Source organism: Ictidomys tridecemlineatus, chromosome 12, assembly GCF_052094955.1.
Source record: "Ictidomys tridecemlineatus isolate mIctTri1 chromosome 12, mIctTri1.hap1, whole genome shotgun sequence".
In the NCBI taxonomy this organism is placed as follows: domain Eukaryota; kingdom Metazoa; phylum Chordata; class Mammalia; order Rodentia; family Sciuridae; genus Ictidomys; species Ictidomys tridecemlineatus.
In genome coordinates, this window is record NC_135488.1 from 103,114,753 (window position 1) to 103,141,347 (window position 26,595).

At 40.1% G+C, this 26,595-nt stretch overlaps 3 protein-coding genes and 1 long non-coding RNA gene across 9 annotated transcripts in view; 3 read left to right on the forward strand and 1 right to left on the reverse strand.

Moving 5' to 3' along the window:
• Window positions 1-14,797, forward strand: part of LOC144369435 (uncharacterized) — a 29,280-nt gene extending 14,483 nt beyond the window's left edge. The window contains exon 2 of the long non-coding RNA XR_013429187.1: window positions 13,428-14,797. This is a non-coding gene — a long non-coding RNA (uncharacterized LOC144369435). The remainder of the gene's footprint in view (window positions 1-13,427) is intronic.
• Window positions 1-18,561, reverse strand: part of Ubxn2a (UBX domain protein 2A) — a 37,655-nt gene extending 19,094 nt beyond the window's left edge. The window contains exons 1-3 of one of the 2 annotated variants that reach the window (XM_078029597.1): window positions 18,423-18,561; window positions 8,142-8,218; window positions 3,777-3,830 (exon numbers count right to left, since the gene is read on the reverse strand). In XM_078029597.1, coding sequence (XP_077885723.1) covers window positions 3,777-3,817 — 41 coding nt within the window. In that variant the 5' untranslated portion in view covers window positions 3,818-3,830; window positions 8,142-8,218; window positions 18,423-18,561. The remainder of the gene's footprint in view (window positions 1-3,776; window positions 3,831-8,141; window positions 8,219-18,422) is intronic. The other variant, XM_078029598.1, reaches the window with a different exon arrangement.
• Window positions 15,571-20,362, forward strand: LOC144369433 (uncharacterized). The gene is made up of 2 exons (XM_078029599.1): window positions 15,571-17,982; window positions 18,072-20,362. Exon 2 carries the CDS (start codon window positions 18,145-18,147, stop codon window positions 18,856-18,858), a length of 714 nt encoding a protein of 237 aa, XP_077885725.1. The 5' UTR covers window positions 15,571-17,982; window positions 18,072-18,144; the 3' UTR covers window positions 18,859-20,362.
• Window positions 20,363-23,892: 3,530 nt separating this feature from the next.
• Window positions 23,893-26,595, forward strand: part of Atad2b (ATPase family AAA domain containing 2B) — a 139,782-nt gene continuing 137,079 nt past the window's right edge. For 2 of the 5 annotated variants that reach the window (XM_078029606.1, XM_021724653.3), the window contains exon 1: window positions 23,894-24,515. In XM_078029606.1, coding sequence (XP_077885732.1) covers window positions 24,300-24,515 — 216 coding nt within the window. In that variant the 5' untranslated portion in view covers window positions 23,894-24,299. Of the gene's footprint in view, window positions 24,516-26,595 lie in introns of all 5 variants that reach the window. The other 3 variants (XM_078029607.1, XM_021724655.3, XM_005322644.4) reach the window with 2 other exon arrangements.

A 26,595-nucleotide genomic window follows, 5' to 3' on the forward strand; every position in this document is an offset into this window, starting at 1 on the left:
CTACTAAACAATTAAGGAAAAAATGATACAGATTCTCTACAATCTCTTCCAGAAAACAGAAGCAAACAGAAAACTATGAGAATGGCATTACCCTCATACTAAAACCACACAAAGATATTTATGAGAAAAGAAAATATCAGAAAATGTCTTTCATGATCATGGATGTAAAATCCCTCCACAAAACATTAACTAATTAGGTGGGTACTGTAATCTCAGGGACTTGGGAGGCTGACGCAGGAGGATCACAAGTTCAAAGCCAGCCTCAGCAAAAGAAAGGTGCTAAGCAAGTCAGTGAGACCCGTCTCTAAATAAAATACAAAACAGGGCTGGAAATGTGGCTCAGTGGTTAAGTGTCCCTGAATTCAATCCCTAGTACCCACCCCCCAAAAATTAACAAATCTAATCCAACAATGTGTTAAAAGGATTATATACCACAACCAGGTAGGATTTATTGTAGTTTATGCAAGTCTGATTCAATATCTGAAAATCAACTAATGTAATCTGTCCTTTAATAGGCTAAAGAAGAAAAATAATATGATTAAAGCCAATATATGAAGGAAAAAGCACTGACAACATCCAACACCCATTCAGGATAAAAGCTCCATGGCCTAGGAATACAGGAGACTTCCTCTACTTGCATTTCCCTGATAACTAGTGACACTGGACATCTTTTCTTGATGTGGTGGTGCATGTCTGTAATCCCAGTGACATGGGAGGCTGAGGCAAGAGGATCTCAAATTCAAGGCCAGCCTCACCAACTTAGTGAGGCACTAAGCAACTTAGGGCCTATCTTCAAATAAAAAATAAGAAGGGCTGGAAATTCAATGGTAAAGCACCCCTGGGTTCAATCCCCAGCACAAAAACAAATCAACAACAAAGACATTGGACATCTTTACATAATCATTGGCCATTTGTATGTCTTCGTTGGAAGTCCTTAGCCCATTTTAAAATCAGATTATTAGGTTTTTGCTTTTTTTTGCTTTTGAGTTGTAGGAGATAGTTAACCCTTTATCAGATACATGGTTTGCAAATTCTTCCCATTCTGTAGTTTGTCTTTTCATTCTGTCCATGTTTCCCCTCTTTTGCTCACTTGCTAATTCTACCTGGTTCTCTATAAATAAGAGTATCCGCTGTTGTCCAAATAAGTGAAGGATTTGCATCTATGTACACTTTGGTAGCACATACAATGAATATAGAGTTTCACTATTGTCTTTGAACTGTTGAACAGTTTTTTTTTTTTAAGAAATCAGTCTTGGGGCTGGGGATGTGGCTCAAGTGGTAGCACGCTCGCCTGGCATGCGTGTGGCCCGAGTTCGATCCTCAGCACCACATACCAACAAAGATGTTCTGTCCGCCGAGAGCTAAAAAATAAATATTAAAAAATTCTCTCTCTCTCTCCTCTCAAAAAAAAAAAAAAAAGAAATCAGTCTTCAACTTTTACCTACTGTTGTTTTTAACAAAATATTCATTGGGCTGGGGATTTGGCTCAAGTGGTAACGCGCTCGCCTGGCACGCGCGGGGCCCTGGGTTCAATCCTCAGCACCACATAAAAATAAAATAAAGATGTTGTGTCCACCGAAAACTAAAAAATAAATATTAAAAAAATTTTCTCTCTCAAAAAAATTCATTCATTCATTTATTCATTTATTGTGGTACAGGCATTCATTCTTTCATTGTGATACTCCAGCCCTTTTTATTTTGAGACAGGGTCTTGATAAATTGCACAAGGTGATCTGGAACTTGCAATTCTCTTGCCTCAGTTTTCTAGTTGCTGGGACTGCCAAGCATCTGCCACTCTGCACAGTTTAAACAAATCAATTTGTAACATTTAAACAAATCAATTGAAAAATTTAAACAAATCAATTTGTCACAAAAAAAGATTACAAATGTGCCAGGTGCAGTGGTTCACACCTGTAGCCCCTTATACTTGGGAGGCTGAGGCAAGAGGACCACAAGTTTAAGACCAGCCTGGACAAAATAAAGAGACCCACATCTTATAAATAAATAAATAATAACAGCAGCCCAAAGCAACCCTAGGCTCATCTCCAATAAACCTGCATGGTAGACAACACTTCATATGTGTTATCACAACTCATTACTAGGGGAATTAAGTGCATCCTGTGACTCCACTATCAGAGAACTCTTGAAAGCTTGTATATGATTTGCCCTAGGCAATGTCCCACGTATTTTAGCACCTTGTAACTCTTCATTGCAATTAATTATAGCCATAAATAAGACTATGAAGACTACATACTAAATCCTGTGACTCCTCCTAAAAAACAAAAATGAAACCTGAGAGTGGTCTTGTTCTCAGACACAATCTCACAATTATATAATAAATAATTAAATTTATATAAACCAATAAATGCCCAAATAGGGGGGATACAAATATTTCTTTGGTGTGGGGTATCTATCTTTTTTTTTTTTTTTGTACCAGGGATTGCTCAATCACTAATCACTGAGTCACATCCCTGGCCCTCTTTTTATTTTTAGACAGGATCTTACTAAGTAGCTGAGGTTAGTCTTGAATTTGTGATCCTTCTGCCTCAGTCTCCTAATTTTTTTGTTGTGCAACATGCCTGGCCAGTTCTGACTTCTTAAAATGTATTGTAAATAAATGAAATTTACCTTGCCAAGTTTTTAAACAATGAGGATAAGACAAAAATAAATATTTAACTTTAGATAAGTGAGAATAAACATCCTATATTGATAAGAGCCATAGACTTTGCACTTACCATTTACTGAGGGCCAATACATGCTAATACTTTGCTAAGTGTATTGTATTCTTTATGTCATTCTCATAAAAACCATTTAGATAGGTAGATATTTACATTCCCATTTTATAGACATGATATCGAAACTCAATGAATCTACCTAAGTTGCCCATAGGTCAAAAAAGAAATAGAAGGCAAAGATAGGATTTAAACCTATGTTTATCAGACTCCAAAACCATCATATTTCTACTATGTCTCCAAGATAGTATAAGAGGCTAATGAGGTAGTTAAACTTTTCACTTCTGAGAGGTAATGTGTGAATAGAGAGAAATTCAACACCTGTTTCAATTAATGAAAGATTTAGGGTTGGGGTTGTGGCTCAAGGGTAGAGTGCTTGTGTAGCATGTGTGAGGAACTGGGTTCGATCCTCATCACTGCATATAAAGAAATAAAATAAGGGGCTGGGGATGTGGCTCAAGCGGTAGCGCGCTTGCCTGGTATGCGTGCGACCCAGGTTCGATCCTCAGCACCACATACCAACAAAGATGTTGTGTCCGCCGAGAACTAAAAAATAAATATTAAAAAAAAAAAAAAAAAAAAAAAAAAAAGAAATAAAATAAGTAAAGGTCCATCAACAACTAAAAACAAAAAAAATTTTAAAACAAAATAAAAGATTTAAAATTTTATTACAATCTGTTCAGTGAAGATATGGTTTAAAAAACTACTTCAAAATATAGTATTTATACACTAACATTTAAAAACTATTATTGTTTTTGCCTGTGGCTGCAGGTATTGCTCAGTGGTAGAAAGCTTGCCTAGTATGTGTAGGCTCTGGGTTCCATGCCCAGAACTGGGGATATATATATATATATATATATTACTATAAGATATTTACTATTATATACATATTTTATGATTAGATAATTACCATTAGATATTTACTAAAGAAAATATACATACTTAAAACTTACTTTATTATCTTTGCCAGTGACATGTAATACAAATAGAGAATAATAATAACAAAAGCATTAACAAAGAAATTCATAATTTTAATTAACTTACCACTTCTCTTTTATACTTTCAAGATTATCTACTTCTTTCATTCTCTTTGTGTTACTATAAAAGTAAAAAAACAAAAGCAAAAGTTCCAATTTAGTATTTTAAACAAATCATTATTATGTATGCATCAATATATTTCAATATATAAATTATCAGGTAAGTCTGAAGTGGCATTAAAAGGGTCTTAGAAACAAGTGACCAAACTCAGAATTGTCATTTTTCATGTATAAAAAAAGCAATAATAAATACTAGCTTTGTATATAACTATCAAGATAGCCATCTCCCAACCCCTGAATAAAGTCTTTAGTATGTGTCATTTGAATAAAATTATCATATATATATATATATACACACACATATATATACTTACACACATATATACATACGTGTATACATATATATCTATCTACTCACATTTTTTTTTCTAATGGTACGAAGGATCGAAATCAGAGGTGCTGTACCACTGAGCTACATTCCATCCCTTTTTAAATTTTGAGTCAGAGTCTAACTAGTTTTTTATTTTGAGTCAAGGTCTCACTAATTGCTAAGGCTGGCCTAGAATTTGTAATCCTGCTGCCCCAGTCTCCTAAATCACTGGGATTACAGGCATGTGCCACCACGCCCAGCTGAAGAGTAATTTTTTATGTGCTAGTATGAAGAACCCTAGGGGAAAACAAGAGCTTCCAGCATTCAAATTATTAGTAATATTATGGGTTTTTTTGTTTTGTTTTGTTTTGTAGGTGGACAGCATGCCTTTATTTTATTTGTGTATTTTTTTTAATGTGGTGCTGAGGATCAAACCCAGTACCTCTCACGTCCAAGGCAAGCACTCTGCCTCTGAGCTACAGCTATAGCCCATGGTTGTTTTTATGAAACTATAGTACAAGGATAAAGGAGATGTCTCCACCAGGAGACTCTCAGAGGATAGATGGCAGTCAGTAGCTAGAGATATTTTTGATTGTCACAACTAAGGAATAAGAATACTATTGCCCCCACGAAAAAGAATTATTCTTAGGGGCTGGGGTTGTGGCTCAGTGGCAGAGCGCTTGCCTCGCACACGTGAGGCGCTGGGTTTGATCCTCAGCACCACATAAAAATGAATAAACAAAATAAAGATATTGCATAAAAAAAAGAATTATTCTGCCTGAAATACAATAGTGTTTAAGTTGAGAAACCTGGGATAAGGCAAAGAAGTAATTATAATTATTGCTGAAAAGAAAAAAAAAAATCAAGATTTTTTTGGTTAAAGAGATATATAACAATCAAAGAAACCAAGGAAAATTCCTATTATCTTAAATTTTAAATTGGAAATATCAATAACCTCCTGTATTTTTTTCTTAAAAAATTACATATGAGTTCTGTCCACCTGAAAAGGCCCCAAAGCAACAATCAATCCAATTAACAATGAATAACTCTGGTGACAGATGTATGGTCTCCTAATATCATTTCCCACTAAAAGGAATCAACTTTTACTAGAGAAAAGGCTGACTTCGGATCTGGGATAGAAAATGTGCACTGGGTACCTGATATACCTTGCCATCTTGGATTAGTGTCAAAGGGATTCAGAAGTCAATTTGAAGAGGTTTATTTCTATTGGCCAGAGAATGGACCAAAAAAAAAATTTAAAAACTTAACATGAATTGAAACACAAGTATGAATTCATAAGATACTCATTTTAAAAAAAGAACTTGTTAGTAGTCTTCTTTCAAGAATTCTAGAGTCCGAGTGAGGCACAGTGGTGTATACCTGAAATTCTAGTTACTCCAGAGGCTCAATCAGGAGAAGTTCCAGGCCTGTGTGGGCAACTCAGTAAGACCCTATTCCAAAATAAAAATAAAAGGGCTGGAGGTCGGGGTGGGGCTGGGGCTAGGTGGTAGATCGCTTGCCTAGCATGTGTGAGGCACTGGGTTTGATTCTCAGCACCACATAAAATAAAGAAAGAAAGAAAGGTATTGAGTCCATCTACAACTAAAAAAATATTTAAAAATAATTAAATAAAAGGGCTGAGGAGATAAAATAAAACTAAAAAGTCAGGTGGTAGAATGCTTTCCTTCACGTGTGAGGCCCTGGGTTTAACCCACCACCACAAAAATAAAATAATAATAATAATAATAATAATAATAAAATCTGGACTACTAGGATCCCAGCTCTGTGTATGTGGGGACTGAACCTAAGGGCGCTTTACCATTGACCTACATCCTCAGTCCTTTTTATTTTGAGACAGGGTCTCATTAAATTGCTGAGGCTAGCCTGGAACTTGCCACCCTCCTGCCTTAGCCTGAGTAGCTGGGGTTACAGATTGTGCCACCTGCTGCTGATGCTTTTTTTTTTTTTTTTTTTTTTTTGAGGTGGGGGTCTTGTCACATTGCCCAGGCTAGCTAGTCTCAAAATCCTGGACTCAAGTGATCATTCTGCCTCAGACTATTGAGTAGCTGGGACACAGGCACCTGGATTCCCAATTCTTTAATTTGAAAACTAATAAATAAGGGAAAGAAACAAATAAGCATCCTGCTGTACATTCTCAGTAACCAAAGAGTTTTAATGCAAGAAGCTGTCTTTGTAAATAACTCCACTTAATTGAAATTGTATAGAAATAGAACACCTCCAATTTGCAACTGTAATAATGGATCTAGACAATATCAATAACTGCTGACAGCACAAAAAAGAGCTAACCAAAAATAAATGTATGCCTCAGTCTACAATTTTTCACCACCCTTTATAGAGAATTCTTGCCCAAAATGTGAATCTGAATCCATTCAAGCCTCTAGATCTAACTACCATATTAGAGGAAATACAGGGTATAAAGGAACATAATCAGATGATATCATGAGGGAGGATTTAATCAAATATTTAGAATGTGGGAAATTCTGTGGGATAAATGATACACTTTCTTCAATATATATATAGTACTAGAGAGAAAAACAGGTGACGTAGATTTTTAAAAAGAAATTTATCAATGTATTATAACATGTGGATCATTATGTAGGCTCTCCCCCGCCGCATCCGAGTACCAGGGATTAAACTCAGGGGTGCTAAATCACCGAGCTTCATTCCCCAGCCTTTTTATATTTTATTTTGAAACAGGGTCTTGCTAAATTATTCAGAGCCTCCCTAAATTGCTGAGGCTGACTTTGAACTTGCAATTCTCCAGCCTCAGCCCTCATGAGCTGCTGGAATTGAAGGCTATAGATTTTATTTAATTCACCTGACCAAAGGAAAAAAGAAAAAGTATGGAATCAGGAACATATGAATATTTGTTGTGACTGGATATTTGATGTTACTGCAGAGTAAAAATTACCTTAAAATATATATATTTGGTTAGCCATGATGGCACACACCTGGAATCCCAGTGATGCAAAAGGCTGAAACAGGAGGATCATAGGTTTAAGGCCAGTCTCAGCAGCTTAGCAAGACCCTGTCTCAAAGTAAAAAACAAAAAGACCTGGGATTTGGCAACACATGTACACATATACACATTTGGCTGGGAGTGGCGGTGCATGCCTATAATCCTAGCAATTTGGAAGGCTAAGGCAGGAGGCCAGTGATACAGCAAATGGGTTCTCCATTATAACAACAAAATAAAAAATAAAAGTAAACACACACACACACACACACACACACACACAACCACTCTCTCTCTCTGTCTCTCTTACTCACACACTTAATGCTGAAGCAGAAGGATTACAATTTCAAGTTTAAGGCTAGCCTGGGCAACTGTCTAGATCCTGTCTTAAAACTTAAAAAATGTAGAAAGGGTTGTGGGTGTAGCTTAGTGGCAGAGTGCCCCTGGATTCAATCCCTAGCAGCATACATATGCGCACACACACCCACACAGACTTAAAGATAAATTTGTAAAGAGTAAAACTAAAAAAGCGTAATAAGACATATGGTTTACTCATGGCTTGAAGGTAATGTGGAACAGTTAGAAATTTTAATAGTACATGGAAGTGCTATGTGAAGTCAACACAGACAACAGTTATGAACTGCCCATTGGGAAAAATCAGCCTGTTCTAGCTAATCTGGAATGTTTGGGGTAACCAAACTGAGGAAAACACAACTAGATTGATTACAGAAAGAAAGAAAGAAAAAAGAAACACAATAACTTTTAAACATTTTAAAGTTGAACTTTAAGGATAGCAAACTGAGTATAGACTGGGCAATTTATCAAGACCCTGTCTCAAAAAATTAATTTATTTATTTATTAAGATTAAAAGGGTTGGGAAGTAGTTCAATGGTAGAGCACTTGCCTAGTATACATGAGGTCTTACATTCAACCCCTGGTACAAAACAAAACAAAACAAAACAAAACAAAACTAAAATAACTAAAAAGTTTTGGAGTGCAGCCCAGCTGGACATTGTGGTACATACCTGTAATTCCAGCAACTGGGAAGGCTGAGGCAGGAGGATCACAAATTCAAGGCTGGCCTTGGCAATTTAACAAGATCCTATTTCAAAATAAAAATAAAAAAAGAACTGGAGATATAGACAGTTGAAGAGAGCCTGGGGATTAAACCCTCAGTACCAGAAAAAAAAAAAAAAACATAAAAATGCCAAGTTTTAAGCATATTTAAGAATGCAGATCTGCTCATTAATAGTCACTGAAAAATCCATCAGATTCCACTCCAACCAGTTCCAGAAAGTCGGCACAGAGTAACATTCTATTACTCTCATTCCAAATCTTCAAAATATCTGGAGGTGATTTTAATCTGAGCCATTGAAAATCAAGCTGAGGATTCCCTCCGATATAATCTGTCTGGATAAATCCTGACCTCTGCTTCTAGCTTCCTGTGGCTAATGGAGCTGGGCCTGTAACAAGAGCCCATTTGGCAGAAGCAATGATTCACATTTAGCCCCTGTTTTGCTGGTACAAGCTGCTCCTTGTACCCTAGTTGTTACAGAGTTTGTTATTAACTAGGACATGAAAGAGGAATAGAATCTTGACAAAATTTAGATCTGGGAAGAAATAATGGCAATAAAAGGCATTCAAGATAGAGGAAGGGGAGGTGTAGCTCAATGGTTGAGCACTTGCTAGCATGCATGAGGTCCCCGGTATGATCCTCAGCACCTTAAAAAACAGACTTTTCAAGGAATTAAAGTATGATAGGGAAGTACGCTCTTGAAAGTACACTATCTAGGGCTGGGGATGTGGCTCAAGTGGTAGCGCGCTCGCCTGGCATGCGTGTGGCCCGGGTTCGATCCTCAGCACCACATACCAACAAAGATGTTATGTCCGCCGAGAACTAAAAATAAATAAATAAATATTAGAAAAAAAAAAAAAAAAAGAAAGTACACTATCTAATCCCAGCAACTCCAGAGGCTGAAGCAGGAGGATCACAAATTCAAGGCCAGCCTCAGCAACAGCAAGACCCTCAGAAACTTTGGGGAGACCCTATATCACAATAAAAAATAAAAAGGGGTGGGGATGTATCTCAGTGGTAAAGTACCTGTGGGTTCATTTCCCAATAAGCCCGGAAAAAAACTCTTTTATTTTCATTATGAATGAATATAAACTAAGTTTCTTATCCTTTTTAAGAGAAAATTATAATTCTAAAAATCAAGGAAAATGTGAAAGGAAGGAAAAAGGAGGCTTTGCAATGGGTCAGAGTGAGCTTTGGAGAACATAAGGTGGGGGACAGCACCGACAATGTTTCCAACAATGGTGACTGAACTTCACACTCTACCTTTTAGCTAGAGGTTAAAGCAGGAGTCAATAGAGCCACATCATCCACGGTGAGCACCAACAATTACCGCAAATTGGATGCCCCCATTATCTCAAGTGGGTAATTTTTGTTTCTGAAGACTTCTTAATTCTTTCTGTACTGCTCTTCAAGTCTATTGCTCAGACTTAATAAAATAAAGACTATTTCATTCAAAGAATCTTAGTTATATATACACATTAGATTTACAATGTACTGAATCAGATAAGTGGGAATATATATATATTTTTTCAAAGGACTGAATTTATTTATTTATTTTTTCTTTTTTTCTTGGTTGTTCAAAACATTACAAAGCTCTTGACATATCATATTTCATACATTTGATTCAAGTGGGTTATGAACTCCCATTTTTACCCCGTATACAGATTGCAGAATCACATCGGTTACGCATCCACATTTTTACATATTGCCATACTAGTGACTGTTGTATTCTGCTACCTTTCCTATCCTCTAATATCCCCCCTCCCCTCCCCTCCCATCTTCTCTCTCTACCCCATCTACTGTAATTCATTTCTCTCCCTTGTTTTTTTATTTTTATTTTTCCCTTTCCCCTCACATCCTCTTATACGTAATTTTGTATAACAATGAGGTTCTCCTTCCATTTCCATGCAATTTCCCTTCTCTCTCCTTTTCCCTCCCACCTCTCATCCCTGTTTAATGTTAATCTTTTTCTCATGCTCTTCCTCCCTGCTCTGTTCTTATTTGCTCTCCTTATATTAAAGAAGACATTTGGCATTTGTTTTGTAGGGATTAGCTAGCTTTACTTAGCATAATCTGCTCTAATGCCATCCATTTCCCTGCAAATGCCATGATTCTGTCATTTTTTAGTGCTGAGTAATACTCCATTGTGTATAAATGCCACATTTTTTTTTTATCCATTCATCTATTGAAGGGCAGGGAATATATATATATATATATATATTTTTTTTAATTTGCTCAGATTTAGAAACTTAGGTCAACATTTTTTTTTTAAAGAGAGAGGAGAGAGAGAGAGAGGAGAGAATTTTTTTTTTAATATTTATTTTTTAGTTTTTGGCAGACATAACATCTTTATTGGTATGTGGTGCTGAGGATCGAACCCGGGCCGCAAGCATGCCAGGCGAGTGCGCTACCGCTTGAGCCACATCCCCAGCCCGGGAATATATTTTTATAATATCAAAATATAACATCTTAAAGGGATTGTTGGGTTTTTTTAAATTTTTTAAACTTTATTTATTTCTTTTTATGGTGCTGAGGATGGAACCCAGTGCTTCACACATGGTAGGCAAGTGCTCTACTACAGCCCCAGCCCCTAACAGTGCTTTTAAAATGCAGTCATTAAAGATAATTGTTAGATATGAGTAGAATACTATAAATATTTTTGAGTCTGCAAGTGCTTATTACATTTATTCAATAAATAAAATTATACTTTCCCCCTGGTCAAGAATGAATGATAATGCACATTTTTACTTATTGGTAAAAACTAAACTAAAAAAAAAAAAAAACTAAACTAAAACCGTTAAAGGGTGTAAGAACAACAAGAGAGCTAAAATGCTTATCTATCCCAAGAGCAATATAAAAGGCAGTGTCCAAAATTAGTAACTCAAAAAAAAAAAAAAAACCACACTGTTAAGAAGTATAATTGTGAATAAAAAACAGCTATGAGTTCAAAGTTGTTTCTAGAGAAAAGGAATGAGAATATTTTTCAATTTTAAGACTTCTAACACCATCTGCCTTTTAAATTATGTAAATTTTTTTTAATATTTAATTTTTTTTAGTTTTCGGTGGACACAACATCTTTTATTTTTTATGTGGTGCTGAGGATTGAACCCAGTGCCCCGCGCATGCCAGGCGAGCTGAGCCACATCCCCAGCCCCCTTTAAAAATTATTTTGATTAAAATTTTTTTCAACTAATTTAAAAATATATTCAGACTTAATCAGATTTTTATGACCACTACTGTTTTTTCCCTAGACTTCTTTCTTCCCACCTCACATTTCCAAAACCATTTAAAAATGTCTAGGACTTGGGGAATAACTTTGGGATAGAGTGTTTAGCATTAGCAAGATCTGGGGGGTCCAATCCCTAGCACCACAAAAATATAAATAATAATATTTGTATTTCAAATACAAAGAATAGGGGGCTGGGGATATAGCTCAGTTGGTAGAGAGCTTACCTTGCATGCACAAGGCCCTGGCTATCCCTAGCACCTTAAAAAAAAAAATCACAACAACAAATACAAAGAACAGGGAAAGATAAATGACAACACCGACAATTCAGATTTAAGAAATGTTTACATTTTTACTTATTTCTTTTTGTGTAGTAAATAAAGCATTATAGATACAGTTGTGCCAAGCCCTGGGGATACAAAGTGAACAAAATAGAAAAAAAAAATCCAGCACTTGTGGACATTATGTTCTTGTGGGATCTCTACTTTCCCCTTGACATTTCTCCAACATTATTTATTTAGGTACTAGGGACTGAACCAAGGGGTACTTAACCACTGAGTCACATTCCCAGCCCTTTTTTATTTTGAGACAGGGTCCTGCAGCTCAGGGATGATCCTCTTCTTTAGCCTTCCAAGTCACTGGGATTACAGGTGTGAACCACCAGGCCTGGCTTTAACTAATTCAAAATATAAAATAATTAATAATGATATATTGTATATTTTAAACAAGCTAAAATAATTGAATTTTAAATGTTCTTAGCATAAAGAAATGATAATCATTTGGACATGTTGGATATTAGTTAGCTTGATTTGATTATTCCACAATGTATACATGTATCAAAACATCACACTGTATCCCATAAACAGAACACAACTTAGAAACATTTTCTTTAAATATGATCTTTTTTGTCTCATAAACACAGCAAGTTCACTACACTTTTTTGTGTACGTTATAATCATCCTTCAAGGCATTCAAGACATCCTCTTCTAGAAAAAACCATTAATGGGAGAATTATATACTCCCAAGGACCAAAGAGATGGTGACAGCACTAATTTAGATGAGAAAATCATACAGGGGAGGCATAATTTAGGTGGATATTGGCAAGGTTACTGAGTCAGTCAACCCCCCCCTTTTTTAAAAATATTTATTCTTAAGTTTTAGGTGGACACTATATCTTATTTTACACTTATGTGGTGCTGAGGATTGAACCCAGTGCCTCGTGAATGCTAGGTGAGCACTCTACCACTGAGCCACAGCTCCAGTCCCATCAGTCAACCCTTTGACACCAACATATTTTCATGGAAGGGCTCTGTACCTGGAATGTAAATCTACCTTGCAAAAGGTTTCTTTTAGAAAACATTTTATGGGGCTGGGATTGTGGCTCAGCGGTAGAGCGGGCGCCTAGCACAAGTGAGGCCCTGAGTTTGATCCTCAGCACCACATAAAAATAAATAAAAATTAAAAGGTATTGTGTCCAACTACAGATAAAAATTAAAAAAAAACACACAACATTTTATGATTCCTCCAACTATCCTTCAAGTCCTAGCTCAAGATCCATTTTCACTGAAAGGTGAAATATTAAACCTTTATTAAGGGGCTGGGCTGTGGCTCGGGGTAGAGCACTCGCCTAGCATGTGCGAGGTGCTGGGTTCGATCCTCAGCACCACATAAAAATAAATAAATAAAAATAAAGGTTAAAAAAAAACCCCTATTCTCTAGCACATTACTAATAATTTTCATAAGCCTCTAATAAATTGTTTTTATTTGTACTATAACAGTAGAAAATAATTAAAGTAGAATTTGGAGATTGTACATGTCATTTAACTTCTGTACCTGTTATTTAACTTATATATAACTGTACATGCTATTTAACTTCTCTGAGTCCCAGTAGCCTAATTTATAGATGGCTGTAATTGTCTTCCCCACAAGGTTTTTTGTTTTTGGTACTTGGAGATTGTTTTGGTGCTTTGTCATGGAATTACATCCCCTGTCCTTTTTATTTTGTGACAGGGTCTTGCTAAATTGCTGAAGCTAACCTTGAACCTCCATTCTTCCTGCCTCAACCTCCCATGTTGCTGGGATTACAGGTGTGAAACACCTTGCCAGCTTCATGTTTGTTGTGTGTAATGGGGACTGAACCCAGAGGCCCTTTACAACTGAGTCACATCCCCAGTCCTTTTTGATTTTGAGACCAGGTATGTATAAATTGCCCAGGATGGACTTGAATTTGAGATCCTCCTACCTCAGTCTCCTGAGTCACTGGGATTACAAGCCTGTGCCACCAAACCAGGAACAAGGTTGTTTTGAAGACTAAAGGAAATACTGAGAACTTTTTTCTCTTTTCTCACCCCTCTATTATAATCTCTGCTACAGGGATCAATAAAAAACATCCTCAGACTTCTAAATTCCATCCCTGGTATACCTTCCCCTGAAATGTATATACTTAGTGAATTTCCCACCACTATGTGTAAGGCATTGGTTAAGAATTAATGATAGAAGGATCAATATGAGGGCTGGGGATATAGCTCAGTTGGTAGAGTGCTTGGCTCTCATGCACAAGGCCCTGGGTTCAATCCCCAGCAACACACACACACACACACACACACACAAAAATAAATAAATAAATAAAAGAGAAGTATCAATATGACAGTCCTTATTGCCAGAATTTACAGACTAACAGGGAAAAAAGTGACTAAGTTACTAATTCCAAACAGGTGTTCACTTTGGCAGCACATACACTAATTGCAAACAGCACTGAATCATGAAGTTAAATTTAATTGTAACATGGAAGCAAAGTCACCATTACTTTAAGTGTTTCCTATCATAAAATTAGCAATATTCAAATGAACATGTAAATTTTTCTTTTCTTTTTTTTTTTTTTTAAGAGAGAGAGAATTTTTTAATTTTTATTTTTTAGTTTTTGGCGGACACAACATCTTTGTTTGTACGTGGTGCTGAGGATCTAACCCGGGCCGCACGCATGCCAGGCCAGCGCGCTACTGCTTGAGCCACATTCCCAGCCCCAACATGTAAAATTTATATAAATTGAAGGATGCTGAGAGCCATTGCCAAGTAGGAATGAAGCATGGCATGATCTAGGTCATTCGCAGTGACACTGCATGTAAGGTGACCTTGCTCAAGGACTAGGGCGGATCCCGGTTTAGGGCAGATCAAGGTTTAGGGCGGTCCCAGGTTTAAGGTGGATCCTGCTGGGAATAGGGCGTATCCTGCTGCCTCAGGCTAGCCCGCTCCTTTAGTTCTCGGGATTCAGAGAGTATTTGGGATTCAGAGCCCAGTGGAGAGTGTGGATTTTGCCCAGAATGTGTGTGTAAAGTGCCGGTGACAGTTTGAGAATAAAGAGTTGCTGTTTGAATCTACAAGGTGTGTGGTGGCTCGTGATTTTGTGCCCAGCCAGACTGCGGCAGAAGGAGCTTCTATTAATGTGTCACAGTTAAACCACACGAAAGAAACTATGTAATGAGGTATAAGGCATACTGCAGTGAATAAAATAAGCTACCTGACAAACATCCAACTTATCAGCATTAAGTTGGGCCTCAGAATGGACAGATGAACAAAAGTTCTTTCATTTTTCTCCCATCTTAGATTTGTATTGTATATTACAGTTTACCAAATACCTTCTCAAATATTATCCTACCTACTCCCAACAGCAGTGATAAAATCAGAAGACAAAGTACATTGAGTTTTATGAAACATATCCATTGAAAGGAAAATCTAGTCAAATAGATTTAGACTTTGTAACATACACATAATCTGAATTTTTAAAATTTCATATTATTGCACAGCCTGGCAATGCAGCCTGTCATTCTAGCAATTTGGGAAGCTGAGGCAGGAGGATCACAAGGTTGAGGAGACCCTGTATCTTTTTTTTTTTTTTTTAAAGAGAGAGTGAGAGAGAGGGGGACAGAGAGAGAGAGAGAGAGAGAGAATTTTTTAACATTTATTTATTCTTTCTTAGTTCTCGGCGGACACAACATCTTTGTTGGTATGTGGTGCTGCTGAGGATCGAACCCGGGCCGCACGCATGCTAGGCGAGCGCACTACCGCTTGAGCCACATCCCCAGCCCCCGAGACCCTGTATCTTAAAAAAGAAAAAAAAAAACATATTACCAATTTCACTTTTTTCCACTTTTTTTTTTTTTTTTTGGTGGCCTTAGGGATTGAATCTAGGGCTTCATACATGCTAGGTAAGTGTTCCACCACTGAGCTGCACCCCCAGTCCCAATTATACTTATCTTCATAAATATAAACTTCAGGCTACATGTTTTTTTAGATTAGGTATTTCTCTAAAGATATTATGCAACTGAAAATGCTATCTATATATAGAAGCTGAATCTCTCTTTAAGGATAAGGCCAGGATGGTATTAAACAGGAGGAAAAGAAAACAAAAATCACATTTCCCTGTGGGGTTTCTCTTACTCCGATCTTCTACGGAATGTGATTATGTGTCCAAGTCTCCAAGAGCAACCTGACCATGATAGAATCAGAACCGGACACTTTATTATATTGTATTATGAATTCTTATTTATTAAATACTAAATGGAAAACAAATTTTTTTGTAAGTTTCAGCTTATTTTACTGTAACCACTGTAATAATAATAATAATAAAACACATTTTTTCAGCTGGATGCAATAGCACATGCCTATAATCCCAGTTATTCAGGAGGCTGAGGCAGGAGGATTGCAAACTCTTAGCAAGACCCTGTCTCAAAATGAAAAATAAAAAAAGGGCTGGCAGGGCTGGGGATGTGGCTCAAGCGGTAGCGCGCTCGCCTGGCATGCGTGCGACCCGGGTTCAATCCTCAGCACCACATACCAACAAAGATGTTGTGTCCGCCGAGAACTAAAAAATAAATATTAAAAATTCTCTCTCTCTCTCTCTCTTCTCACACACACTCTCTCTCTCCTCTCTCTTTAAAAAAAAAAAAAAAAAAGGGCTGGCAATATAGCTCAGTGGTAGAGCTCCTCAGGGTTCCAGCCACAGTTATCACTGGGCTGGTGGTGGGAAACTATACAGAAAACGTTTAATTTAGGTAGAGATTGACAAGGTTATTGAGTTAGCCATCCTTTGATGCCAGGATATTCTCATTTCAGGACTCTATAACTGAAACGTGAATCTACCTTGCAAAGCCCATTTTGAATAAAATTTCCTTTAAAAATCTTCCATGATTCTTCCAATAAATGAATTCACTAACATACTGAGGGAAAAAATCAGCTAGGCACCCTTAAATTTACCATATTTTCACTGCTACAACTGTAGTCTCAAATACCCTCATCTCCATTCTTGTCCTAGTTCAATCCAGTTTCAGCACAGCACCGGGTGACCTGTCGAAAATATAAATCTGGGGGCTGGGGTTGTGGCTCAGCAGTAGAGTGCTTGCCTAGCACGTGTGAGGTCCAGGGTAAATAAATAAAGGTCCATCAATAACTAATAAAAAAATTTTTTAAAATTATAAATCTGATTGTCTTTCTTCTTTGCTTAAAACTCTTTAATGACTTCCCATTGTTCTTAGAATAAGGTCCAAATCCTTTGGGTAATATTACAGGAAATTCAAATAGATGTCTCAATACATTTGATTGGTTGGGAATTTCTGTATTAAAGTTAAAAAAATAAAATAAAAAAGGAAAGAAAAGAAAGAGCTGGTCCCAAATCATTAACATTACTTAAAAAAGCCCACACCATCTGTCTGTCCCTGACCTATCTTACTATAGTTCCCTTTTGCTTTCCGCACTCCAACTGTTGTAATGTGACCTTTAAGTTCCTGAAATGGCCAACTTCCTAGTGTTTGGGTAAGTCCTTTCCTTTGCTTGGACCTGTCCCTTTTTTGGAATCAGTTTTCACCTAATTCCTGCTTACCAGTAAAATCTCAGTTTAAAGATTACAATCCTAGTAAAACTCTACCTGATTTTCTGTTATGTTCCCTCACCAACATTTTATTATATTATCCCTTTTTAGCTTTCAGTTTCTATTTTGGTGTAGTGATATTTATTCGCATGATTATTTAACATGTTGTTGTCAGGTGACAATGTACTTTCTATAATTGTCACTATCATATTCCTAGCACCCAGTATATAATACTTACAAAACATTCAATAGCTAAGTTATTAAGACATTGAGTGTTTAGTAACTAAAGCTTACTATACTTAACTTCCTGCACACAATTCTTACTCATTTTTTGATCCCACCAATGACTACCACTTACTTTAGTATTATGCAAATATGCTCAATATTCACTGAATTTATTGTCTTTTAAGTAAATAAAATTTCAGCGTATTTAGAAGACACAATATCCACTTTAAAAGAGCTTTTCCCACTAAAACCAAATTACGATCAGGCATAGTTTATAGTACCATGTTATTCCTTCCTGCATCAAAAATCAATATAGACTAACAGTTTCCTGTGTTTTTAATTATCTCAAATTATGTACAAATGAACCAACCCTGGACGCCACACTGAAGTTCAGCATTCTTGACAAGACAAACTCTTCTAGTGTCGCGAGTGAAAAAGGAGAAAGGAGACACAGATTAAAGACCTTCAAAATGTCAGGTGAGTTGGGGGAGACGGGTGAAGGTGCCAATCACGGGATGCCCACCCAAATAACAAACATTCTGTGTTTCTCGATTGTGCTTTTGCAGCGTTTGCCTTTGGGAAAATGTCTTGATGGCACATAACTAGAAGTTTCTGAGCGCCCTTCCAAAGAACCGAGTGATGTGCTTCCCCTGGGTTCGCGAGCCGAGAGGCCAGGAGAGCGGGGAGCCCGGGGTCTGCGCTCACCTGGGCTGGGCAGGAGCCTCGCCCGGCCTCCGCGCGCGCGACAGCGCCCCTCCCCGGCCGCAGGCGCGCAGTCTTCAGACCCGGGCTCACCCCGATCCCGATCCCGGAGGCCGAGACCCCAGGGGCCCCGGGGGAGACGCCAGCCCACCCCGGCGGCGGGGGGACCCCGGCCCCCCACCCGACGGAATGCGTCTCAGCAGCAGGAAACTCACCTCTGGGTGCGGCCTCGTGGCCCGGTCCTCAAGCGTCCACAGCTCGCGGGCACCGCCCCTGCCGCTAGACTGGAGCCCCTCCGGGCTGCGCGTCGCCGCCCCAACACCCTTTCAGGCTCTGCGGGCCCGCAGCACCGATGCGGCCCGCCTCCCTCGGTGTCGCGGGGTGCCGCGCGCGTGCCAGGGCCGGCTCTGCGCTCTCCCGCGGAGCGCGCCGCGGGGGCGGGGCCGCAGTGCGCGCGCGCTCGGCGGCCTCCTCCGGCTGGCAGTGGGCGCTGCTGCTACTGGCCTCCTCTCCGGGTGCGGAAAGTTCAGGGCGTTAGGTGTGGGCTCACCTGAGAATCCGGCATCTATTACCTATCTCTTTCCTCTTCCACCTCTAGTTGAGTCCTTGGAGAGATTTCTCTGCATTCTGATCAAGTGGAACTTTTCATGAGACTTGTCATTTGCAGGGTGACCTTAAAGAATTCCCTCCACTCCTTTGTGTTTCTGAAAGGGCTTATTGCAAGGACTACCCTTCTTCAGAGGACTTAGATTCGGACTCCTGCATGCCCTCTTGGTTACTAGTGACGAAGTCAGACGCAGACTCTCAAATTCCCATTATTTACCTAGTAAATGGTTAGCTGAACTACTCAAACTCATTATCCGGGCAAAATACCAGCAGCCCAGACTTGCTCAGACTTTAGTGAAACAAGCTGCCTTTTGGCACCTAATCTTTTTTTTCTCTCTCTTCCTCTCTCTTTTTTAAAATTTTTATTTATTTTTTTTAGTCATACATGACAGTAGAATGCATTTTGATATATAATACATACATGGAATGTACATACATCAATCATATTGTCTATTCTATTCTGCTGCCCTTCCTATCCTCCCTACTCCTCCCCTCCTCTCCCATCCTTTCTCTCTATCCAATCTAATGTGACACACTTTTTTTTCCTTTTTCTCATTACAACATCATATATGTATTCTGTATAACAATGAGGTTCTCCTTCCATCTTCTGTGCAACTCCCCTTCTCCCTCTTTTTCCCTCCCACCTCTCTTCCCTATTTAGTGGTAGTCTTCTTCTCATGCTCTTCCTCCCTATCCCATTTTGAGTCACCCCCCCTTATATCAGAGAAGACATTCTGCATTTGTTTTTTAGGGATTGGCTAACTTCACTTAGCATAATCTGCTCTAATGCCATCCATTTGCCTGCAAATGCCATGATTTTATTATTTTTTAGTGCTGAGTAATATTCCATTGTGTATAAATGCCACATTTTTAAAATCCATTCATCTATTGAAGGGCATCTAGGTTGGTTCCACATTCTAGCTATTGTGAATTGTGCGGCTATAAACATTGATGTGGTTGTGTCCCTGTAGTATGCTCTTCTAAGGTCTTTTGGGTATAGTCCGAGAAGGGGAATAGCTGGATCAAATGGTGGTTCCATTCCCAGCTTTCCAAGGAATCTCCATACTGCTTTCCAAATTGGCTGCACCAATTTGCAGCTGGCACCTAATCTTTGATCCAGAAAATATCCTATCAAGTATGCTGATCACTGACTCCAAAGCCCATTCATGCCACTTCCCCACATGCAGATCTTTTTATCCTTGTTTGCTGTTCCCCATGAAGGAAAAGCCCTTTTCAGCCTGGCTGATTGCGTATCTCATGGTTAGATAGTAGTTCTCTCCTTTGCAACAATCTTTCTCTCTATTTTGAAATTATCTCTGCTACTGAAGTCTCTTTTTATGTAAATCTAGATTTGTTGCAGAGTTTAGAACCCAGGACCTCTGCCACTGAACTACATACCAAACCCCCAAACCCACGTCAGTACCTTTTTCATTTGACAGTTCAGTTCTCCCTATAGTAGTAATCCTCTTCCCTTATTGTAATAGTGTCTCTCCCCCCACCACCCATTGCAATAATCATTTCAAATAAAGTCTCCATTTGTCTAAATTGAGATTGGACCCCTGCCATCTCTACCCAGGTAAAGGCAACTTGTGATTCTTGAATTCTCTCTTGTTCCATGAGATTTGGGAATCCTACAATAAGTTCAACTCTCAAAACCTCTCCTAACCTCCTTTCTGCAAAAAAAAAAAAAAAAAAATTGAAAGCAGTTACTTTGATTCCTTTGGGCAAAGAAACATTTCTTTGAGCCTTTTGTCAGGGCTCTTCTGTTTTTAATTTTGTTCTTGTTTTTGTCCCAATACCTTGGATGAAGAGAGGATTTTTTAAATTTTTATTTTTAGTGGCAGGGGGACTGAGGATGTAGATTAGTGCTAAAATGTTTTGCCTAGTGTGTGGGATTCTCTCGGTTCAATCCCCAGTAATGGAAAAAAAAAGTATGTGGGGGGAAATGGAGCCAATTTGTAAATATTTTCGTCTTTGCAAGTCCCATATGGCCTCTACCACATTTTTGTTTTTAATTTTACAATCTGTTAAAAGGGTAAAAAAAAAAAAAAAACGACTCAGCTCATAAACATATAAAAAGAGGCTACAGCTGGTAATGGTGGCACAGGCCTATTATAATCCCAGTGACTCCTGAAACTGGGGCAGGAGGAGCACAAGTTTGAGGCCAGCTTCAGCAACTTAGTGAGACCCTAAACAACTTACACTAAAAAACGAAAAGGGCTGGGGATGTGGCTCAGTGGTAAAGCCCCCCTAGATTAAATCCCCAGAACCAAAGAGAAAAAAAAAAAAAAAGATCTTCCGACCTTTTATTACAGGACTGGGGCCTCTCAGGAAATTTAGGCAATATAAACTGAAAGGAAAGTGACCACAACACTGGGAGCAACCAAAAGATCTTTATTGCAGCAGTGCAACAAAGAGAAAAGAAGGAAGGAAAGAGAGAGAGAGAGAGAGAGAGAGAGAGAGAGAGAGAGAGGGAGAGAGAGAGAGAGAAAGAAGAGATGAACAGGGAGAGAGCAAGAGCAAGAGAGAGGAGGGCCTGGCAGGAGGGAGTTTTTATAGCCCAAATCTAATGGGGCCTCTGGGTCTGCAAGCTGCCTTGTTGGCCCAAGGGGGGTTGAGTGCTCAGCCTTGAGGGAGACTTGACACAAACAGGTGATAAAGGACCAGATAGAGGGGGGTTTGAGTGCGTGGGCTATCTTGCAGCCAACATCTGTTCAGCCTGCCCTGTAGACAACACAGTTCAGCCTGCTCTGTACCCAACACAAACACCCCCTCTCCCTTCAAACCCCAATTCTTATGATCAAGTCAGAAAGATTTCAGACATGTGGCTCAAATTAATAGGCATGAGTTTATTGAAGGGAAAGGAAAAGGGAAATGGGATACTCTTGGTACTTCTGGTTATCGGTGATGAGTTCTGCTTCCTCACATGTTGAAGTTTGAACATTAGAGAAGTGCGAGGAGGCAAGCATATAAAGCAAGGTTTATCTAAAAAGGGGCAACAGACTTCTTCGTGAAGGGATTAGGGGCCATAGCTGATATTCTGGTATCCCCAGAAGCAAGGTATTCTTCCTTTGTTCTCCTGCCCCCTTTTCCTTATCTTTCTCCTTCCTGCATACTTGACTAGGCTTTTGACTAGGCCTAGGAAATGCTCAGTGGGATGGCCCAAATGTGGCTAGGGGGATGGTGGCTTGGGGGACGATGGCTGGGGGAAGGGCAGGAAGGAGCAGCTAAGGACACATTCATTAAAAACCTTATAGCTTCCTGTAGGGAGGGGCAATTCCTGGGACAAGTTACCTCCGCTATAGGTTGGAGTAGGGGTAAGTTCTTGATAAGGGTGGAGGAATGGCTCTGGTGTCCAACTTGCTGAACTCACTCAAAATTGGCCTCTTTGATCGGACCTGTCTCAATTTACCCTTCTATACTGACTGCCTAATTCTGGTTTCACTCTGAAGTAGGTCTTCTCACTCCAGTTAATTGGGGACTCCAGAGAAGTTTTCAGAGTTCCACCTCTTGACTTTTGACTGACAGCAGGATGATATCAGACTTGCAATTCTCCACTGCATGGTAATGATAACTCTAGGTCACTTTTCATGCTAACAGGTTCTAATTGTTTTATTTATTTATTTATTTATTTTGGTACTGGGGATTGAACGCAAGGCTGTTTTACTACTGAGCTAAGTCCCCAACCACTTTTGCTTTTTCACTTTTTAATTTTGAGATAGGGTCTAGTGAAATTGCTGAGGCTGGATTCAAACTTGCAGGCCTCCTACCTCAGCCTCTCTGGTTGGTGGGATTACAAGCATGCACCACTACGCCTGGCTCTAATTGGATTCTTTTTTTTTTTTTTTTAATATTTATTTTTTAGTTATTGGCGGACACAACATCGTTGTTTGTATGTGGTGCTGAGGATCGAACCCGGGCCGCACGCATGCTAGGCAAGCGCGCTACCGCTTGAGCCACATCCCCAGCCCACTAATTGGATTCTTAATCATAAATTCTTATCGATTTTATGGTTGGGAGGAATTATCCTTATCTCCCAAGTTTGAGATCTGGTCTGCAAAAAGGGCCCCAAAGTTTTCAGGGTAACTTGGGTTCCTCTTATTGACATTATTCTGGGCCTGCATTTCTTCTGCAAACAATGGGAATGTGACAAAACATTGGGGAATGTGACAAATCCTGTCCAATTAAGACAGGCAAGGCTGCAGGTAAATTGCTTCTTAGAAAAAAAGCATGTGGTTGGTCAGCTCAGTGGCTGCATTTTATGGAATTATTCACTTAACCTCGTGTTCCCACCACTTACATCTGTCTGTCCCCTATCACTATGAACAGTAGGTTATCTCTAATGAACTCTGCATTTTTGAAATGACGACAATTCCTGCTTTAACACCAGAGCATTTCATATTGACTGTACAGCTTGTTTCTTCGTAAATTACATTACAAATTTTGATCTTTGGGTTCTGCTTTTACTTAATTCCTCTGCGGGAGGAAGTAGGGGACTGGTAAACCCGGTTCTTGGAAAGATTCCCGCCTTAGATCTGGTTAAGGTTATAGGACTCTGCACCAATTTGTTGAGAGAATTAGAGTTCTCGTGTATCTTCCCCACCCTCATTTCTTCTTAAGCGTATTCTGTGCCAGATACCGCGTAAACTTTTTTTTTTTTTTATTGTTAATCACAGCTGTCATTCTCAATTTTACAGCCTTGAAAAGTGCGGCTCAAGTTCAGTGACTTGCTGAGGTAGCTCTGGGATTCTAAGCCAGCGCCTTTTCGTCCTTATCAGCGATCCCCTTCCTCCCCGCGCCTATGCGGGCGGTTCCTAGCTCCATCCTGGCCATTTGGGATGGTGCGGGTGTATAGGGTAGTCCGTCCTAGACTTGGCGACTTGGATCTGGTCCCAAGTTCCACGCCGGAACTCGCCTCGCAACCAATCTGGCTTTTCCCATCCCCCAGCCTGGAGGCCAACGAGACCCGGGGAAACCACTGAGCTGCGAGCCCAGAGCGTCGCCATCCCTGGCCGCCGCGCGCTGACGCTGCGCCGGGGGCGGAGCCTGCTGGAGGCGAGGGGAGAGGAGGGAGAAGCCGGCGAGGGGAGGGCTGCCTGTCCTTGCAGCGCCCCGCGGTGGCCGCGGCCGGAAGCGGTCTCGTCGGCCCTGCGGCGCTGGAGACCTGACGCACAGAGCTCGAGAGCGAGAACGAGAGAGAAAGGGGCAGAAATGGCGGCTCCGCTCGGCTCCCGCTGAGGAGGGTGAAGCCGGCGGAGGGTCTGTGCTGCCGACTTGCAGCCTCGTTCTCGCCTCTTGCTGCCTGCCTTCTCACGCCGCTTTCCCTTCCTCTGCCCTGCTCTCGCCTGTCCTCGTCTGCGCTCCGGAGAGTTCGAGCCGGCTCGTCTCTCCCGGCCCGGCTCCGCTGGCCCTGACTGCCCGGCCGGCGGGCCGGCCTTCCTCTGCCCTCCCGGGCGCGGCGTGTGCCTCGTCCTCCTGGCTGGACCATGGTGAACACCCGGAAGAGCTCTCTGCGCCTTCTCGGGTCCAAGTCTCCCGGGCCCGGGCCTGGGCCTGGGGCCGGAGCAGAGCCTGGGGCGACCGGAGGCAGCAGCCATTTCATCTCCTCTCGGACCCGCTCCTCCAAGACCCGCGCTGCCAGCTGCCCCGCCGCCAAGGCCGGGGGAAGCAGTGGCGCCGGCGTCGCTCTGGATGAGGCCCGGGTAAGAGCGCGGCGGCCCGCGACCGGAGGCTAGCGAGCACCGGCCGGGCCGCCCGGGCTTTGTCTGGCCGGGTTGGGGGCAGAAAGCCTCCAGCGGAGGCGACCCGGGCGGCCGGAGACTCGGGGTGCGAGTGCGGGTGCGGTGGAGGCTGGCACCCGTAGAAGGGCCTCGACTCGAGCCCTTTTGCTTTGCCGGCCCGGTTCTTTTGTGTAAGAACAGCACTTGAGTCCGGTGAGAAGGCTTTGGAGGTCCTTTTCGGGGGCATTAGGACGATCTGCTTTCCGTGTCCTTGTCCTGTCTTAGAGGGGAATTTTAGAGGGAAGCGTCAGCGAAGGGCCGGGGTCCCTGAGTGAAAGGGCGGAGAAGAGAAGTGAAAGTTTTCTGCGGTGTCAAACCCTCTTGAAAGTGTGTCAACTGCCGCTGTCTAACTCCAGCTTACTCTTGAGTTTGGGGGTGGTTCAAGTTGGTGAGGAAGTGAGCAGAGCTCCAGTTGGCAGCCAGGCAGGGATGCTGAAAAAAGTTTGTAGCTGCTCCGGCACCAACTTTAAAAACAAAATCAACGCTATCGCCTCTCCAGGCAGGAGAGATCAGACATGATACGGTTGCTGGAGAACTAGCCAGCCAGCCAACCAAGGTTCTGGTAGGGACCGGAGCTTTCAGGTCACAAAAAGACATATGTCGAAAGAAACATGTTTAATGGGCACCATCATCCCAAAATTATATGGTTTCTGGGATGTCTACATTTTTTGCTAGAGGAATAGTTTACAAAATGTGAATCAACATCGTTGTTGTCATACACTTGCAAAAGTGACATTGAAGAAGATGATTCAGTTCTTAAAAAAAAAAAAGATAAGATTCTTGAAGTTTTATTGCTCACAGTGTGAAATGCTAAGCTAGCACAGAGATTTATCACTTTAAAGGTATTGACAAGTTTGTTATTATGAGATTGGTTCTGAATTTAGACACAAGTAAAATGCTTCTGTCTAGAGAGAGGCTAACTTGGCTAAAAGTAATTTTTATGGAAAATGCTTTTCATTTAAAATACTCCTTTAAATCCACACCATTTTGTTGTTGTCATGCAGGGAAAGCAATATTTAAGATTCTCTGGGGATTTACAAGATTGCAGTTTTTATTCCTCTTTGTGTTTCATACTGTTTTGACACTAACAAGGAATCTGAGTACATACAACAGAAATCTTTTACCATACTTCTATGAAATACATTTATTTTATCTTACAAAATGATTGTTTTGCTTTTATTTGCTAAAAGTCTGGAAAATATTTTAAAAACTTATTTAGCAGACTTTTTTGGATTTCACCCATCTCTGAGGCTGAAATAAGAAAACTAATGCGGAAGTTGTGCAAACTATTCAGAATAAGTATTGAGAAGACTTAGCTTATTGTGGAAGCTATTCTAAACATGCAAGTTTCTTGACTTACTGTTGCTATCATATTTTCAGATGATTCTAAGGAAAGATTTGCCTCTACACTTAAGTACAAATAAAATATTTAGAGCAAGCAAAGCATACAATTGTATCATGCTATGAATGACTAGTCTATTAGAGCATTGTCAAGACTCCTCTGAAGCAATTAGCTCATCTCTCACAGATCAGTTTGTGGTCCCATTTTTGAATTCATGGATATCATGCTGTCCTTACCCCCTGAGGAATAAGGTGAGGTAATTTGTCAAGCAGCTGTTATAGAGATGTTAAAAGGCAAGGAATCAATAATCTAATGTAGAGATGAACATTTGTTAGCTTTTAAATTGCCAGAAGAATGAAAGCTCTTTCTAGAAGTATACTTATGAACATTGTTTTAAGAACCTTTTTGAAGTGTTTTAAAAGGCCATAAAGAACAGGCTACTGAGGATTGACTGAAATACGTAGTTTTCAGTTTTAAAAAGATTTGAATTTAGATGATGGAATAATCTAATTACTTTCTCTGAAAGACTTTTTTTTTTTTTTTTTTGTATTGGAGATTGAACCCAAGGGCACTTAACCACTGAGCCACATCCTTAGCCCTTATTTATTTATTTACCTACTTACTTACTTGGTTCTGGGGATTGAACTGGGGTGCTTTACC